This window comes from Macroventuria anomochaeta (genome assembly GCF_010093625.1).
Source record: "Macroventuria anomochaeta strain CBS 525.71 unplaced genomic scaffold BU25scaffold_1, whole genome shotgun sequence".
Taxonomy (NCBI): Eukaryota; Fungi; Ascomycota; class Dothideomycetes; order Pleosporales; family Didymellaceae; genus Macroventuria; species Macroventuria anomochaeta.
In genome coordinates this window covers 506,958-521,791 of record NW_022985362.1, presented here as the reverse complement: position 1 = coordinate 521,791, position 14,834 = coordinate 506,958, and the positions used below count along the sequence as shown (strand labels likewise).

The 14,834-nt window shown below is 52.3% G+C and overlaps 8 protein-coding genes across 8 annotated transcripts in view; 2 read left to right on the top strand and 6 right to left on the bottom strand.

The window, feature by feature from the left end:
- Positions 1-137: 137 nt before the first annotated feature.
- On the bottom strand, positions 138-1,486 carry BU25DRAFT_435857 (acid protease; the record flags this gene model as incomplete). Its single annotated transcript, XM_033699989.1, has 3 exons — positions 138-1,256; positions 1,307-1,376; positions 1,473-1,486. 3 exons carry the CDS (start codon positions 1,484-1,486, stop codon positions 138-140), a joined length of 1,203 nt encoding a protein of 400 aa, XP_033567530.1.
- A 263-nt stretch (positions 1,487-1,749) lies between these two features.
- BU25DRAFT_380629 (Mak16 protein) lies at positions 1,750-2,969 on the bottom strand. The gene is made up of 2 exons (XM_033699638.1): positions 2,950-2,969; positions 1,750-2,900 (listed from the first exon to the last, which is right to left on the bottom strand). The coding sequence occupies exons 1-2, from the start codon at positions 2,952-2,954 to the stop codon at positions 1,874-1,876; spliced, it is 1,032 nt and encodes a 343-aa protein (XP_033567529.1). The 5' UTR covers positions 2,955-2,969; the 3' UTR covers positions 1,750-1,873.
- An 816-nt stretch (positions 2,970-3,785) lies between these two features.
- BU25DRAFT_416573 (P-loop containing nucleoside triphosphate hydrolase protein) lies at positions 3,786-5,211 on the top strand (the record flags this gene model as incomplete). Its single annotated transcript, XM_033699890.1, has 2 exons — positions 3,786-4,969; positions 5,193-5,211. 2 exons carry the CDS (start codon positions 3,786-3,788, stop codon positions 5,209-5,211), a joined length of 1,203 nt encoding a protein of 400 aa, XP_033567528.1.
- A 1,423-nt stretch (positions 5,212-6,634) lies between these two features.
- Positions 6,635-7,746, bottom strand: BU25DRAFT_416572 (uncharacterized protein; the record flags this gene model as incomplete). The annotated part of the gene is made up of 3 exons (XM_033699889.1): positions 6,635-6,876; positions 7,115-7,382; positions 7,504-7,746. The coding sequence occupies 3 exons, from the start codon at positions 7,744-7,746 to the stop codon at positions 6,635-6,637; spliced, it is 753 nt and encodes a 250-aa protein (XP_033567527.1).
- Positions 7,747-8,977: 1,231 nt separating this feature from the next.
- On the top strand, positions 8,978-9,453 carry BU25DRAFT_4097 (uncharacterized protein). Its single transcript, XM_033699876.1, has one exon. It carries the CDS (start codon positions 9,060-9,062, stop codon positions 9,360-9,362), a length of 303 nt encoding a protein of 100 aa, XP_033567526.1. The 5' UTR covers positions 8,978-9,059; the 3' UTR covers positions 9,363-9,453.
- Positions 9,454-9,544: 91 nt separating this feature from the next.
- On the bottom strand, positions 9,545-10,693 carry BU25DRAFT_416571 (uncharacterized protein; the record flags this gene model as incomplete). Its single annotated transcript, XM_033699888.1, has 2 exons — positions 9,545-10,012; positions 10,184-10,693. 2 exons carry the CDS (start codon positions 10,691-10,693, stop codon positions 9,545-9,547), a joined length of 978 nt encoding a protein of 325 aa, XP_033567525.1.
- Positions 10,694-13,583: 2,890 nt separating this feature from the next.
- BU25DRAFT_3999 (uncharacterized protein) lies at positions 13,584-14,261 on the bottom strand. Its single transcript, XM_033699688.1, has 2 exons — positions 14,112-14,261; positions 13,584-14,052 (listed from the first exon to the last, which is right to left on the bottom strand). The coding sequence occupies exon 2, from the start codon at positions 14,035-14,037 to the stop codon at positions 13,645-13,647; it is 393 nt and encodes a 130-aa protein (XP_033567524.1). The 5' UTR covers positions 14,038-14,052; positions 14,112-14,261; the 3' UTR covers positions 13,584-13,644.
- The window catches only part of BU25DRAFT_4015 (kinesin light chain 1), a 3,982-nt gene continuing 3,407 nt past the window's right edge, over positions 14,260-14,834 (bottom strand). Inside the window, exon 3 of the mRNA XM_033699689.1 lies at positions 14,260-14,831. Within this exon, the coding sequence (XP_033567523.1) occupies positions 14,427-14,831 (405 nt within the window). The 3' untranslated portion in view covers positions 14,260-14,426. The remainder of the gene's footprint in view (positions 14,832-14,834) is intronic.

The window sequence follows — 14,834 nt, the reverse complement described above, 5'->3', positions numbered from 1 at the left end:
GAGGGATGCATCAAGGAAGCGATGATGGCAGCACATAATGCCTCACCACCTGTTTCGATACCACAATATTCACACTCACTATCAACACCACTATGCAAGAAACAGCTTTGATACATCTACGGGTCTGACTTTGTCGCTCACTGGTACAAATAATCCCACTCCCTCTTCAGCCGCCCAAACCCAATCTTCGGTGCGTACTCTTCCACTTTGCTCGCGCCAAAGTCAAACACAGTGTAATATCTCTGCAAGAACACCGCTCCGATCAAAGCGAACCCGTTTTGTCCGCTGTTGTCGATAGGGGGCATGCACTGCGCTCCCGGCTTCGTAAATTCATCACCCCTGATACTGAAACTCACATCATCTTCCTCAGCACCCTCACCCAGCGTGAATGAAATAGCCCACGAGGCATTGAGATGCTGACAATCCATGCGCTCCTCGCCGTTCATAAGCTTGGTCACGTTCCATCCGAGATTGAAGTACACGGCGTCGATGATCTCGTCCGGGACGGAAACGCGGCCTGCGCCGGTGTCGAAGACGGCGGCGCCGGAGCCGTACATGCTCCATGTGACGTTGGCGTGTGACCAGATGCCTTCAGCGTCAGTCGTGTCGGGCAGCGAGCCGGTCTTCATCGTGATGGTGCTGTTCTGCTGGCCTGCGACCAGGACGTTGACGGAGCGCAGGGGTGCGCGCCAGAGCTGGTATGGATCCTCTTTCCTCAATGGCGCGTATACGACGTCGCCGTCGACGTATTTCTCTTCCTCGCTGCCGCCGATAGTCAGGACGCCGTTTTGGCTTCCAGAGTCCTTGAGGTTGGTGCCGTAGAACAAGCCGAAACGCGGCTCATCTAATTGCCCATTCCAAAGCAGGGTCTCGACAAGCGAAGACGTGTTAGTCTCTGCAATGCTACTGAACCCCAGCCCCAAAAAGCCATCAGCCGTGATCCAACGCCAGCTACTCTCGTTCGTGGACAGGAAGGTCTGGTTCCACTCGAAACTACCATCCCTGGTGGAGAAGACGTCGAGGGTTGCGGCGCCGGCGATGCCATCACCGTCGATGTAGGGGATACGGGAGAAAGAGTGGAGATCTCGGGAGGTGGAGGAGGCGTTGGCGGAGTAGATAGTGCGGTTGTAGGGGCGAGGGTTGGGACAGGAGGATTCTGTGCAGGCGGCAGAAGTAAACCAGGTGGTTGAGGAGCCGGTGTCGAAGAGCAGGCGGTAAGGCTCGGGAGGCATGCCGGCCGAGAGTTCTACGGAGGCCTTTAGATGGTGTTAGTTGGACAGGTTGGAGGGACGAGGGGGACATTTACGTAGCTGTCCTCAATACGAACTGGTAGTTCGATGACAGAGGCTGTAGCTGCTGCGGCAGCAGCTAGAAGGCTTGCAGTCTTCACGTTGAAGACCATAGTGAACGAGCGAACGTGAAGCGAATGATGGTCGAAGACCTGCCTTGCCGGAAGAGCTGATTTATTAGACTGCTTGAACGCCATTGATGTTGAAATGAGCATCGTATGCACAGAAGCTCTCGAAATAGAAATAGTGGTACCTTACAGGGAAGGTTAATAGCTGAAGAGGCCGGGTGTGCCGTACGATCGGCAATTTGCCCAACTCAGTACCCAGGTACCCAACCGATGCACGGATCTCTAGTACTGATGTTTCAGGTAGCCTCGCGCATTGCGACCGTCAATGTGAAGAAGAAATTTGAGCTGAGCGTTGTACATAGATGTAGCCCTCCGGCATATAGATTTTGAAAATCGTAGTAACAGTCGCAACACAGTCGCAAGATGTGCGTGCTGCGCAACTTTTCCATGCCTCTAAGATGCTGAAACTCCTTGCCGAAAGCGAACGCCGATGCTGTGAACATGAAATGTAGGGTATTAGTTGCGCAGAGACTCTCTCGCCGCAGGCTCTCTCTCGATTTCGTACTCGATCTCGCGCTTCGCTCCCTTGGGGTCCCTTGAGGGCTTCTTCTTCGGCTTGGAAGGAGGTGCGGCTGGGCGTTTCCTCTTGAGGTTGGCGAGTGCCTTCTTGAGTGCTTCGTTGTCCTCGCCGTCAGACTCATCTTCCTCTTCACTGCCACTTGCGCTCTCGCCGTCGTCGCTGTCGTCCCCTGAGCCCTCGTCTGGGCTCTGTCCACCGACCCAGTCCTCGAAGTCTTCCATCTCGTCGTCTGACTCGCCCTCGATGTCGCTCACGTACTCGACTTCGCCGACACCATTCTCATACTCGTACTCATTCTCCTCCCCATCCTCCTCCTCCAATTCACCGTCGTCAAGATCCTCGTCGCGCTCGAGCTGACCTTCCTTCTCCAGGCCCTTCATGACTCGCTTCCACACGTTCGGCTCAACATTGAGCGGGCGGTCTCCGTAAGCACCAGAACGAAGACGGTCGATGAGTACTCGTTCAATGGAGCGCTCGACCTTTGCTGCAGCCAGAGCCTTCCTTTCCCTGGCGTCCTCTCGTCTCCTGACCTTGGGTGCCAAGCGGGGTACCAGTCTCTCACCAAGCCGCTCTTCTTCCTTCGCCAGCTTGCGGATGCGAATGTTGACTTGCGTCAGTCTGGTCAGACGCTGCTTGTTCTTGTGGACGAGGAACTTTGGAAAGTACTGCAGATGCGAGTCGACCATTTCAAGGGCCTTGGTGTAGTTCTTGGGCAGCTTTATGCGCTCCCACCACTTGTTCGGCAAATGCGCGCGCTCGATAGCCTTGATGTACAGGTAGAGTTCGCCGGTCTTGGGGTCGGAGCGTATTGTGGCATAGCGGGAGTTCGCAAGCGGACAGGACTGCTTGCTGCAGAAACCAGAGACATTGTGCTCATTGCGACAAAAAGTCTGGTCCTTGGTCGTCTTCAACTTGTAGCTGCAAAAGTCGGTTCCGATGATGGACCACACGATTTCGTCTGAACAAGTCAGTACTGGTAAGCAGTCTAGTCACCGTCCCAAACATACCGGAAGCCATTTTGTTCTGTGTCAGGTCGTTGCTGTTGTTGGCGAGAGCAGCGGGCGGCGCTCAAAAACAATTTGGCGGGAATCCAAGATTTCGGTGGGTCCGCGGCGCAGGGACCACTTTTGCGGAGAAGGAGCGAACCACGACGCCCGCAATTCACCACCAGCAACATGTGACCGTCCAACCTCGCGCTCTCGGCATGAGAGCTGTCACCTCGTCAGTGAGAAGCAGTCGTCATGTTCTGCGACAGAATTGTTGTCCTCCCACTCAGGTAGCTGTCCGGCGACTTAGTACATGCCTTGCTAGACATGACATCTCCCATCCTTTGCACCGGCCCGTGACCCTCATTCAACATCGTCAGCTCCATTCGCACCTTGGTGAGCCGACTATCTATGCCCTATCCACAGCAGCTGGAAAGGCTGCGATAGCCGTCATTCGCATATCAGGTCCAGCATGTAGACAGGTACGGGACAGCACATTACCTACTTTGCTCGCTGGTGTGCTCAGGCGCCTTAGATATACCAAGGCCTGTGTCCCTCTACGGCCTTCCCAAAACCTCGATCTGCAACGCTTCGCAGGCTCTACAGCCCTCACCAACCGCCCTCGCCCGCGACCCTGCTCGACTCCGGCGCACTCGTCCTCTACTTCCCCAGCCCAAACACAGTCACCGGCGAAGATCTGCTCGAGCTGCATGTGCATGGAGGGCCTGCTATAGTGCGCGCAGTACTAGCTGCCGTACCTCAGTGTGCTGTACCGACTGAAGGTTCTGCAGTGTCTGCCGTCCAATCGATTCGATATGCTGAACCCGGAGAGTTTACCCGCCGCGCGTTCGCCAACCATCGCATGGACCTGCCCCAGATCGAGTCGCTAGGGGAGACACTGTCTGCTTCGACCGAACAGCAGCGCCAGATCTCTGTCCGGGGTACAGCGTCGTCGCTGGCTGTGCGCTATGAGCAGTGGCGCATGCTGTTGCTCGCAGCCAGAGGGGAGCTGGAAGCCCTGATCGACTTCTCTGAGGACCAACACTTCGACGAGTCTCCGGTGCAACTCTGCGCGTCTGTTGCCGAACAAGTTCAAGTTTTGCGCGCGCAAATGGAGGCACACGTAGCCAACGCGGTTCGTGGCGAGCTGCTGCGCAACGGCATCAGCATGGCTCTTCTAGGAGCGCCCAATGCTGGCAAGAGCAGCCTGCTCAATCGCATCGTTGGACGAGACGCTGCGATTGTTTCACAGGAAGCCGGCACGACTCGAGATATCGTGGAAGTCAGTGTCGACCTGGGTGGTTGGCTGGTTAAGATCGGCGATATGGCGGGCTTGCGCAGGGCTGGTCTGGTAGGAGCAGACATCGTTGGTGCAGTCGAACAAGAGGGCATCAAGCGTGCCAAACAACGAGCGCTCGAGTCAGACGTCCTTGTCGTGGTTCAAGACGCGACAACAGACATGGACCCCGAGGTCACGGAAACGGCGAAGCAATGCGTCGAGTCAGGCATCAACGTCGTTGTCGCAGTGAACAAGATCGATCAGTTCTCGTCGACAAGTGGCGCCGAGGATGCATGGAAGGCAAGGATCCGCTCGACTCTCGGCATCGCAGAATCGCGCATCTCCTTCATCTCCTGCAGAGAGGCCTCAACCGCCGTCCCACTCACTTCCAAGAACACCGACCCAGGAAACATGCAGTCCTTCCTAACCACCCTCATGCAAACTTTCCGCGACATGACCGCCGCCCTCGTCCCCGACTCCGACCCCAACCCATCCATCTGGCAAGAATCCCTCGGCGCAACCGAACGCCAACGCATCCTCCTCTCCGAATGCCTGACACACCTCGAAGCCTTCCTGACAGCCGTCACCCCCGAACTCACCGAATCGCACTCAGCATACGGCATCGAGCCCGACGCAACAGACGACATCGACATCGACATAGTCCTGGCCGCAGAGTCGCTCCGCAGTGCCGCCGACGCACTGGGCAAGATCATTGGGCGAGGAGATGGCGGAGATGTAGAGGAGGTGCTGGGTGTTGTTTTCGAGAAGTAAGTGTTTCTTTCTTTGGTTGTGGTTGCGGTTTCCGCCCCCGGACGCCTCACGTCTTACGCTTGGACCGCTTTTGGCCCCATTGCTGGAACAGCCTCGACGGTTATAGCATGGCGTCTGACGACGACGGGTCAGGCAACTGGAACCTTGTTAATACGTTGTGTGGGGTATTACGGCCGTGTTTTTGGTGTTGGGGACACTTTGCTAATAACTTTTGTGCAGGTTCTGCGTCGGAAAATAGACACATACCACCGCGCCTTTCAACATCCCTTCAGTGTGCTTCTTGCCGACGCATCATTTAATGTTGCCTTGTACACGACTCCAACGCACAGATCAGATGTAGGAAACGTAATTTGATATGTAGAGCTACCTCCATGGCACAATCCTGTCAAAACACAGCAAAATATTGAGCAGAAAGCCGTCTGGTCTAAAACGCAGGACCCAAATAAACCAAAACACCACTAAACACCGTTGAACACCGTCCCATGCTGTCGCTCAATGAAGAGCATATCCTGTCTTCTAGGTATATTGAACTCCGTGTGTATCAAGACATCCGACAAACCAGAAACTCCATCGCTTGCTCAAATGCTTAACAGAAAGACGCAGCTAGTGTACAAAAACAATAACGATGCGGGTACAAGTACATGGCTGAAGCCGGATGATGTTGAGTGTGTCCCAGGTTGAGGGTCACGTTCGCCAGCGTTCGGTGCGCCGCTTGCGGAGGGCTTTGATTGTTGGGTGGTGCATAGGTGCCATTGTGTAATTTGGGTGGCGTGAGGTGACGGTGGTGGGTATTGCTGAGATGTCGTGAGATGGAGGCAAGTGAGATGGTGAAGGTTGACAATTCGATGTTTGGAGAAATGATGGGGATATGATAGGTGAGGTTGATGCGTGGTGTGCGGTAGTGGGGTGTCGAGGTTGTGATGGACTACCAGCAGTCCATCAGGACTAGTTATAGCCTCCGCGTCCGGTCATTTTGAAATTTTGGTGTTGATATAGGTTCTGAGTCGGCTTGGATGCGGAATATGGATGTGGTGTGTCGAAGGCTTAATTGTATCCTCCACGGCCGGCCATTGTGAAGGTGGGTTTCTGTGTTGGTTTGAGTTGTTGAAGGCGTCTCTTGATTGATTCGATGATCGATCGAGTTGTTCGAGGTTGCTTGTGGTGCTCTTTGACAGCTTTAGTTGTATCCGTCTCGACCCATTGGTTTGATGAGATGAACATGTATTGTGATAGCTGGTGGTGTTGGTATCGTTGATGCGGTTGTGTTTGCTTTAGTTGTAGCCGCCGCGACCCATTGAGAAGATGTTGGAGGATTGAACTTGAAATTGTAGGGGTTCTAGAGAATCGAAGATGCTAACACAAACTTGTGAAGACGATGTTGTAGAAGAAGCAGACGATGGAAGATGAGATGAGCCGAAACTTCTGAGAAAGGAAACAGACTTATAGGAAAAGAAACTGGCGGACTGCGAAAGGCCTCTCGTAACTGTGAACTGGTGACTTGAATGATGCCCCTACCTTTTGCCTAGGCCAGGCATCTTTATACACTACCCACGCGTTCCACCACTCCTGCCACCAATCTAGCGGCCGCATTCAGTGGCTTGCCCCTACTAGCTTCCGGTATTGCAGTCAGGCATCTAGTCAGAGTGTGCAAAACCGCTGCGCTACTCGTCGTTCGTCGGAGCATTACAAGCTGCGGCGCTGCGCCGTTGGTGGAGACTAAAATGGGAAGTGTGCTCTGCCACACTTTGAGAAGGGACGTGCCCCATGCGGCTGATTATGGGAGCACTCGGACCCTGAGCTCTGTTGTGCTGATTGGGAAATACAAATGTAGACGGATGAGAGGTTGCCGGCGGTACTGCGGTTGGAATGGAGACAAGACAAGAGGTGCACGACGTTATTGGTGCTGCATTGGAGTTCTGCAATATTGTGATGTTGGCCTCGGGCGTCGAGTGCTGCCTGCACCTGCAGAACGCGCTTGACGATTCCTCACGAACACGCGTTCAACAGCAGTCGTCACTGCTTTGTGCTCGCAATTCCAATTCCCTCAAGCACACAAGTTTCTCTGACAAGTGCGCTACACAATCTCATTGGCCCTGCGCGGCACAGTCATACAACATCGCCCTGCCGAGCACCCTACTTACCCTCCCGCCAACAGGACGTCCGTTTCAGGTCTGCTACACACGTTTCTATCCTCGTGTGGGTGTTGCGCCCTTCTACTCCCGGCGGCGCGGCGATGCGGCGTTGACTGCGCCGTTGATTAACGAACAGGAGCCGCGAACCGGAATCCAAGAACCGCTGCTTTGGAATTCTGGTGCTTGGAACTGTAATACCGGTACTGGGCATACGATGTTCAGTTATCGCTGGTCGTACAATTGGATCTTTGACTGGTTGTCTCTGTGATGACGAACACTGTGCCCGCCTAAGGCCATGTGCAGAATTCACTGGAATGACACTGTAGTCTTGTCAACCAGCTCCAGAGGCCGCCCCAAGGCTGAAATATTTTCGATCGACAAATCACCGCATTCCTCACCATGTTCTGAGTTTGAGGGAATACAGCGCATGGCAGTGCACCGAGCGTTCTTTCTCCAGCATTCAACGGACAGCGATGCGCATGCCCTGTCTCTGACCCAATGGCTCTCCAACCTCTACGCACAGCACGCGCTACGTCGCTGCCTGGACACCCGGAGACGAAAGGCTCTAGTAGCATTGCATATGCGACCACGGCGACTTGTGCTGCAAGTGTTAACGATTGATGATGCGTTTCAGCGCACATTGTTCAGCTGTGCCTCAGGTACCCGCCAGCACCAGTCACAGCGCACCCGGATTGGCATGGCGGCCGCTGCAAAATGCAAGCTTGGACCGGAGGTTGTGCCGCAATCGTAGACTGGGTTGTGCATGTCTAGCTGAACTCGATGATGCAAACTTCAAGTTTTATGAGTCGAGGCTCACAGGCGCACGTCTCGAGTCACGATTCTGAAAGCTCAACGTCGCCGTGCTTTCATATGCAACTACGACTGTTCAAATGACCATGGCCGTCACCAGGACTCAACCAATCAACGCCTTCACAGGGCCTGTCGTTGTCTGTCTTCAGCAGCGCCTCGTTTGCTTGGGAGCGTTCCAATACGACAATGAGACTGTCGATCAGTCTTACCGGGCACATTCGTCAAAACTGACTTTGCAACGTCGTCCCACGGTGCCGAAAGAGCGTCCCCGGGACAGCATTGGCTATTTCACTATTCGAAAGTCGACATGACATAGCCAAATACTACGTGCTTGGGACTACAGATATATCGAGAGGGCACGACATCCGCAGAGCCCTTGGATTATATTTGGCATCCCTAATCTCAGTATACTGGTGTTACATACCTCACATCGCAAACACATCTTCGGGCATAAGAAGGATGTCCATAATTACAGACGGGCCTGGACACTGCACTTCAAGACGGCCCCCAAAAATAGGCACCACATTCACTTTCGATCCGATCTCACACGCGACAAGCGCGTCATTAGCCTGGATCCTGCGTAGGGCTGACGCCTTGGAACTGCGCCGCGCAGCCTTTTTCTTAACAGGGTTAGCGTGGTGAATGCGCTCAGCTGAACTTCGTGATTGGCAGACAGACAGTGGTACTAATGCTATATTTGCTCCATGTCAGATCGAATGGGTGTCTTTAGCGGTCTTGTCAAGAGCAGGTCAGATTCGGTGATTTTGGTGCTTTTCCCTAGGGCCTGTGACCGCCCATGCTCTCATCCCGAGCCAACAGACCTTACCACTCCTGGCCTTTTGACAATCACGACTAAAATGTCTAAACATGCATCGATCAACTGCGTAGAGTTGCAAAGACTTTGCTCTGTGTTAGGAAGGGCGAGGACGTTATCGAACATCTCACGCAATCCTTTCTTCGACAGCCACAGCGTTCGCTGAGCGTTGACAACGGCTCTCTCCATCGCTCACAGCACTCTCTCGCCCTGGCTTAAGCAGCCTCTCGCAAATTCCAGCACCAGTTCGTTACAGCTAGCTAGTGAGGCTATCGCTAGGCTCGTGGTCAACCCATCCTTCAAGAGTGTACTTGACACGATGAACTATGTATGCTCCTTCCACCCTTGCACAGTTCTGGAGAGGAAATATTTTGTGGGGTTTCTATGTGCTCTGCTCTTTCCAAGCACTCTTTCGACTTGTGTGTAGCAATTCTTGAATCAGAAACTTATTGGTGCGGCGACCATTACCACGCAGTTTGGGAACGTGGCCAGCGCCGTTCTATCTTGGAGCCCGAGATTGATATCGATGCCACTCATCTTCTGAGTAATCGTCGAAGTAGTTCAATGCAGGCGCTTTGGGTGTGGCTTCGGATCCGCGTCTACTACTTCTGTTGCGGTGTATATAACCTTTAGGACCCGAGGGTCAGAAAGGTCGGCCTTTTTGTATCGCTGCGGGGCCGCGACAACTTCCGGTGAAGGCGATTGCCTCGCATTATCGTATGCCGGATCTCGTTTTCAACTATCATGGTTGTAATCATTATGGTCATCTATGTACTCGATAGAGTGCTGAGAAGGATCGTTTCCTGGTGTTGCCGTTACCGCAGCAGTTGAGCTCTCATCGTCTGCTTTCTCACCCTCTTCACTCCGAAGAACATATTTCCAAGGGTTACGGTTCTAGCCGGCCTGGCGATGTCGCTGCGGGACCTGGATCCGAACCTCCTCCTGCGCACGAATGCATACTCCTTCTTCCCACGGCGATCACGGCCGTCTGCCTCGATAAACAAGCGATTCCCATGGTTGCTGCGAAGGCGACGAGTGTGCTCAAATAGAATTTCCGTCTCTTTCTGACTCATTTCTCGCAGAACGACGATGTAGTTGGGATCAGCCACGTAGTGATACGAGATGTCGTAATAATGGAGGGCTTCGATATCGAGGTACTGCTTGTGAATTCTCGCATATGTAGGTTGTGGGGCCATCCAGAGGGGGTTGTGAGGTGTTACGCCGACCTGCTGTTCCAGCTTCTTTTGTTGTTCAGGATAGACTATAGCCTGGGTCTGATCTTTCTGAAAGCCAAATACGCTTGACTTCTTCGAGCTCCATCTCTTCTCTCGCCCTCTTAGCTAGTTCTTCCTCTGTCGGCTTTGGGCTCGCCCTCTCAGCCGCTTCCGTTCTCGCTTGAGCCTCTGGCACGATACGCTTAGCTTCCTCTTCTCTGGCCTTGGCCTCATCTTCACCTTTACGAGCCTCCCTCTCAAACTTCGCTTTTTCCTCCTCGATAAGGCGTCTACGCATCGCATCAGCCTCTCTCTGTTCTTGTTCTGCCTCAGCAAGGATTCTCTCATGCTCCCCTTGTTCATATTCATGGATATTGCGTTCGCGCTCTTCTGCAGCATCCGTCTCTGCGTTTTGATCTTAACCGGGTTTTGCCCTCCTGGCCTTTTCGGCATCGAGAAGTGTCTTCGTTCATATTCGTAAACGATGCGATCGCGCTCTTCTGCAACATCCTTCTCTTCCTGGGCCTTCTTCTTGTTACAGGCGTCTACTGCTGCCTGTTGAACTGCCTTTGCCTCGCGTTCCTGTTGTTCGCACTTGGCTCGATCTTCTACGATGATTATTCTCGCCTCTTTCTCCCTGGCTTTGGCTTTGGCATCCTTGTCGTCCTCACTGATGGTCCACTCTCCGGGCTCGATCGTATTGGTGATCTGGTCGTTCTTGAAGCCAAACTGGGCAAGACGCTTACACATCACTTCTTCGAGCTTGCTCTCTTCTGCATCCCGTTGCAACATCTCCTTCTCGGCTAGCTCCTCGCGCTCCCTGGTGTGCTCCAGTTCCAATTACTGTCTCATGATATCTTCCTGCTCTTGCTTGTTGTTAAGCTGTGTATACACCGGAGGAGGCTTGCCTTCCCTTTCTGCCTTCTCCAGTTGTCTGCGTAGAAGCGCTTCATACTCTTCTATGTCCCGCTACTTTTGCTTCGCCTCTTCAATCTTCATCACCAAGACGAGCTCTTCACGTTCTGTCTTGGCAAACTCCGCATCACCAACTTCCTTGCGCTCGTACTCATCAAAGATGCGCGCCCTTTCTCTGCAGCGAGTCCTCCTAGAGGGCCAAAAGTTTTTCTGTCTCATATTCATGAACGATGCGATCCCGCATCTTAGCGGCTTCTTGGTCTGCCTTCGCTGTTGCCTCGGCATAGTAATCAACTTTGGCCAGTTTCGTAGCTTTCCTTGAAGCATGAACCTGCATCGCCTTCGCAAAAGCACCATGGTCATCTTCACTTTCGCCCTGGGAGTCGCTCTCAATCATATGATCAGCCAGCTGCTGTGTGGCATCCACGTTACGATGGAAGTCATGCCCTACGTCTTCAATGGACTCATTTTGGCCTTCCCATATGTCAGCTTCGCTATCCTGCAGCGGGGGGTGAACGTTGACTGTTTCCTAATGGCGTGGGTATATTGATCAGTTTTTGGCTCCACACGCGGCCCCTTTGGAAGCATTCGATTTCTACACTTTCACCCTCGGCCTATTTTAACCTCCAGGCACCCGAAACAATGGCTCTATTTAAAGTAGCATGCTTAATTGACCTGAAGGTATGAACCACGCGAGCTGCAAAAAAATGATTTTGGAATGTGATTGGCTTTGAAAAAAGCAGAATAACTATCGTAATACAAAGGCGTTCTTACAATGCGAGTTACAACGAAAGAGAAATCACGAAGGAAAGGATTCCTGTAAATCGAAAATAAGCATTCAAAAAAAAAAAGCGAACACAATCAGTGGGCGAAACTTGGGCGTCGCATAACAACGATTTCAACATGGTTCACTCCTGCCACACCCACTTCTCACCATCCCACCGTCTGTATCGCCTGTGCCCAGCATCCCAAATCCACTCAGTGGCCGTTCCTGCGGGTTGCGCTTGGCCCTGTTGTGATGTCACTTGTGCCTGGGGAGGACGAGCAGCAGCGAATCGTAAGCCAATGCCAAAATTCGGTGGGTCTCTTTTTGACTGGACGATTTGTATTGCTGATTCGTCAAGGTAACGGACAGCAACAAGACGACGAACGTTGGCCGGCCTGCCCAGGGTAAATGATGAGGAATATAGTGCGGGTAGACATGTTTGTTAGATGATGAAAACGAAGTTCGCGAGATGTGCGTGCGGGAATGTGGGACTGCAAAGGAGATGCTGAAATGTTGATGTTGTTTAGTATGGTTGGAAATCACCATCGGGGTACCTTCAGGTTACTTATACTCAGAATCAAGCAACATGATCAACATCTCTAGTTCAACCTCATGCGCCGCAGTAAGTCCCACAGCCCATCGTTAGCCGCCGTTAAATGCAATTATTCGTCCTTGTAGCCACTCATTCAATTTTCATGCTGTTTGCTTGACACAAAGGTGGAGAGTCTAGCTGTGTCCCATGCAGCGATACGCTGTAAGGGCGCGAGCCTCCCGAAGTAAGTTAGCCCGAGAGATTTTGGGTGAGCATGAGACACGAATAAGCTGTACAACCTCCAAATTTCCGTTTGAGTGATGCAAACTAGGTTGAAAAAAATTAGCGGGTTGCTAATATGCGGCGTAGTCGGCGCGTGAAGACTTCAAGCGTAATGCTACACCCCAAGGATGTACGCGCCGGTGAACTACGCCGTATGTTAATTATCAATAGCATGAACCGAATATGCTATGGTGCTCTTCGAATAGAAGCAAGACGACGTTTCCATCGAATAAAGATGGTTTGTTTCTGATTTTCATACCGAGAAAGCTGGAGCCTGCACGGTCGTATGGTTGAAATATTTCCTCCAATTCTGATACGTTACTCATACCAGTCAGCTCCTCTTCTTCTTTCTCATGCATATCCTCATCCCCCAGTATCGAGTCTTGATCTCCCTCATCTAGGTCGTCTTCAGTATCATTCAGGTTTGCTGGAAGACCAAACAGCGCGAGTTATTTCTGGTGATGACTCAAATGCTTTTGCATGGCGCGAAGCGTCATACGTTTTTAACATAGTCTGCAGGTTGCCATCTCAGTCAATCCAGAGGTCCTAACTGAACTCTTGAGTGCAGAATAGATGCCTGGTGCCGCAAGATGGTCATGTTCGGGTTTAAATTGAGCTTCGAAATCCGATTCTGTCTGAATAACTTTGAACGACCTTCGATGCATTGAAAGGTGGAATGATGGGCTTCGAGCTCGTGCGTGAACCAAGCATGACGAGAGTCATAGAGCCTGTAAGCAGTTGCGCAGTCTTCTAACGTACATTAATAGGGGTGCAGATCTTGATAGAGATTTCGTCTAAGAACAGTCAGGTGAATCCTCCAAATTTCAAGATTGAAGTCCCTTCCAAGCTGCTGTTGTATGAATCGCTACCAAGCCGTAACAGAGAGAGCAGTTGTAATGCTCCTTCTCACGAGCTTCTTTAGGCAAGTTTGGAGCCCTCAAGGTGGCATTGACCGATGTCGCCATCATCCATTGTTGACGCTGTCGGCCCGTTGTAGCCTCATTGCTTCTGTTGAATTGGTCGTAAACTCGGTTCTAACTACTTCCAGACCTAGTTTGTCAATATCTTTTGCTAACTTGTTATGATGCATCTCCCAATACGTGAGGTACTGCCATCGACTGGTGTCACGGTTTGGGGTGCTCCTGCTGTTGTACCTCACCTCCATGAGAGTGACTGCCACGTCACACTAGCGTTGTTTACAGCTACTCACCTATATATACTGTTCGTAGCTTCACCCAATACAACCCCAGTACAATCCTCAAATTCTTCCCTTTGCGTACAGTTCTTCACTGAACTCTGACAACTGGATATGGCCCGACCAAGCCTTTCGCTCAAATACTGCGGCGCAGAAGGGAACTTGGCTTGGATACGCGGCATGTCGTGCTGCTCGAAATGGGACTTATCGATACTTCTTGCCTGACGGTTTGGCACCGGCTCTCGTGTGGCCATAGATATCCGCATGAGCGATGTTATGGCTGATTTTGTGCTGGCGTAAAGTTGCTTTAGCTCAGTATCGCCCTGCAAATCGTGGACGCTGTCATCATCAGTGTCATAATCAGAATCAGAATATGTCTCTTCGTCCCAAGGAAAAACTCTCATCTACGACAATGGCGGCTGCTGTTACAGTTAGACCTAGGAACTAGTTTCAAGCACCGGAGCAGCAACGCACTTACCATTGGACAGCGCATTTGAGAGTGATGTGAGCAGACCGTGGGTTTCGGCCTTTAATTGAGCAGCATCTCGAAGTCTGTACTTGAGAGAGCGGCGGCCTCTGATAACACTGTTTCAGTGTGGTATTTGTCATTCTGCGGCCTCTAGCGACACCATGGGCCCATGGACTGGGGGCGAGGCGGACATCCATGTAATTAAAGAACATCCAGTGTCGACAACTGCAGCCACAGTATGTGGTGTTCACGCAGGCAAAGGCGTGCGATTCTCATCGCAAGCCAAGTGACGCTCCCTCGATCCGTGTGGAACCTTTGTTCCTCTCATACCAATCTTCGCCTCTTGTTTGTGCGCCCGTCTGCACTACTTTCCGGCCTTCCAGAACAAACAGAGATCCAGTTTTGCTCTTGCAACGCTAGCATCTGGCGATAGTGTTGGTGACAAGCGCGGGCTGTCGGGTGATCCTCTCCAAGAACGGTGTTGTACGCAGCGCATGCTTGTTCATACAGAAAGCGAGAGTCATCGTAGCGGAGCTGTTTTGTAAGAAGGTGAGCAAGGCTGTACATGCTCATCAGCGTGTCTGGGTGCTCCTCTCCTAACACCTTCTTCCTCAGCCCGAACGTCTCGCAATGCATTTTCTCTGCCTCAGCGTACTTTCCCTGATCGCTGAGTGCTGCCGCTACGTTGCTCATGCTCGTCAGCGTGTGTGGATGGTCCTCTCCTGACACCTT

Excerpts from the sequence above, each read along its gene's own strand:
- BU25DRAFT_3999 (XM_033699688.1), bottom strand. The coding sequence starts at position 14,037 with ATGAGAGTTTTTCCTTGGGACGAAGAGACATATTCTGATTCTGATTAT.
- BU25DRAFT_4097 (XM_033699876.1), top strand. The coding sequence starts at position 9,060 with ATGCTCCTTCCACCCTTGCACAGTTCTGGAGAGGAAATATTTTGTGGG.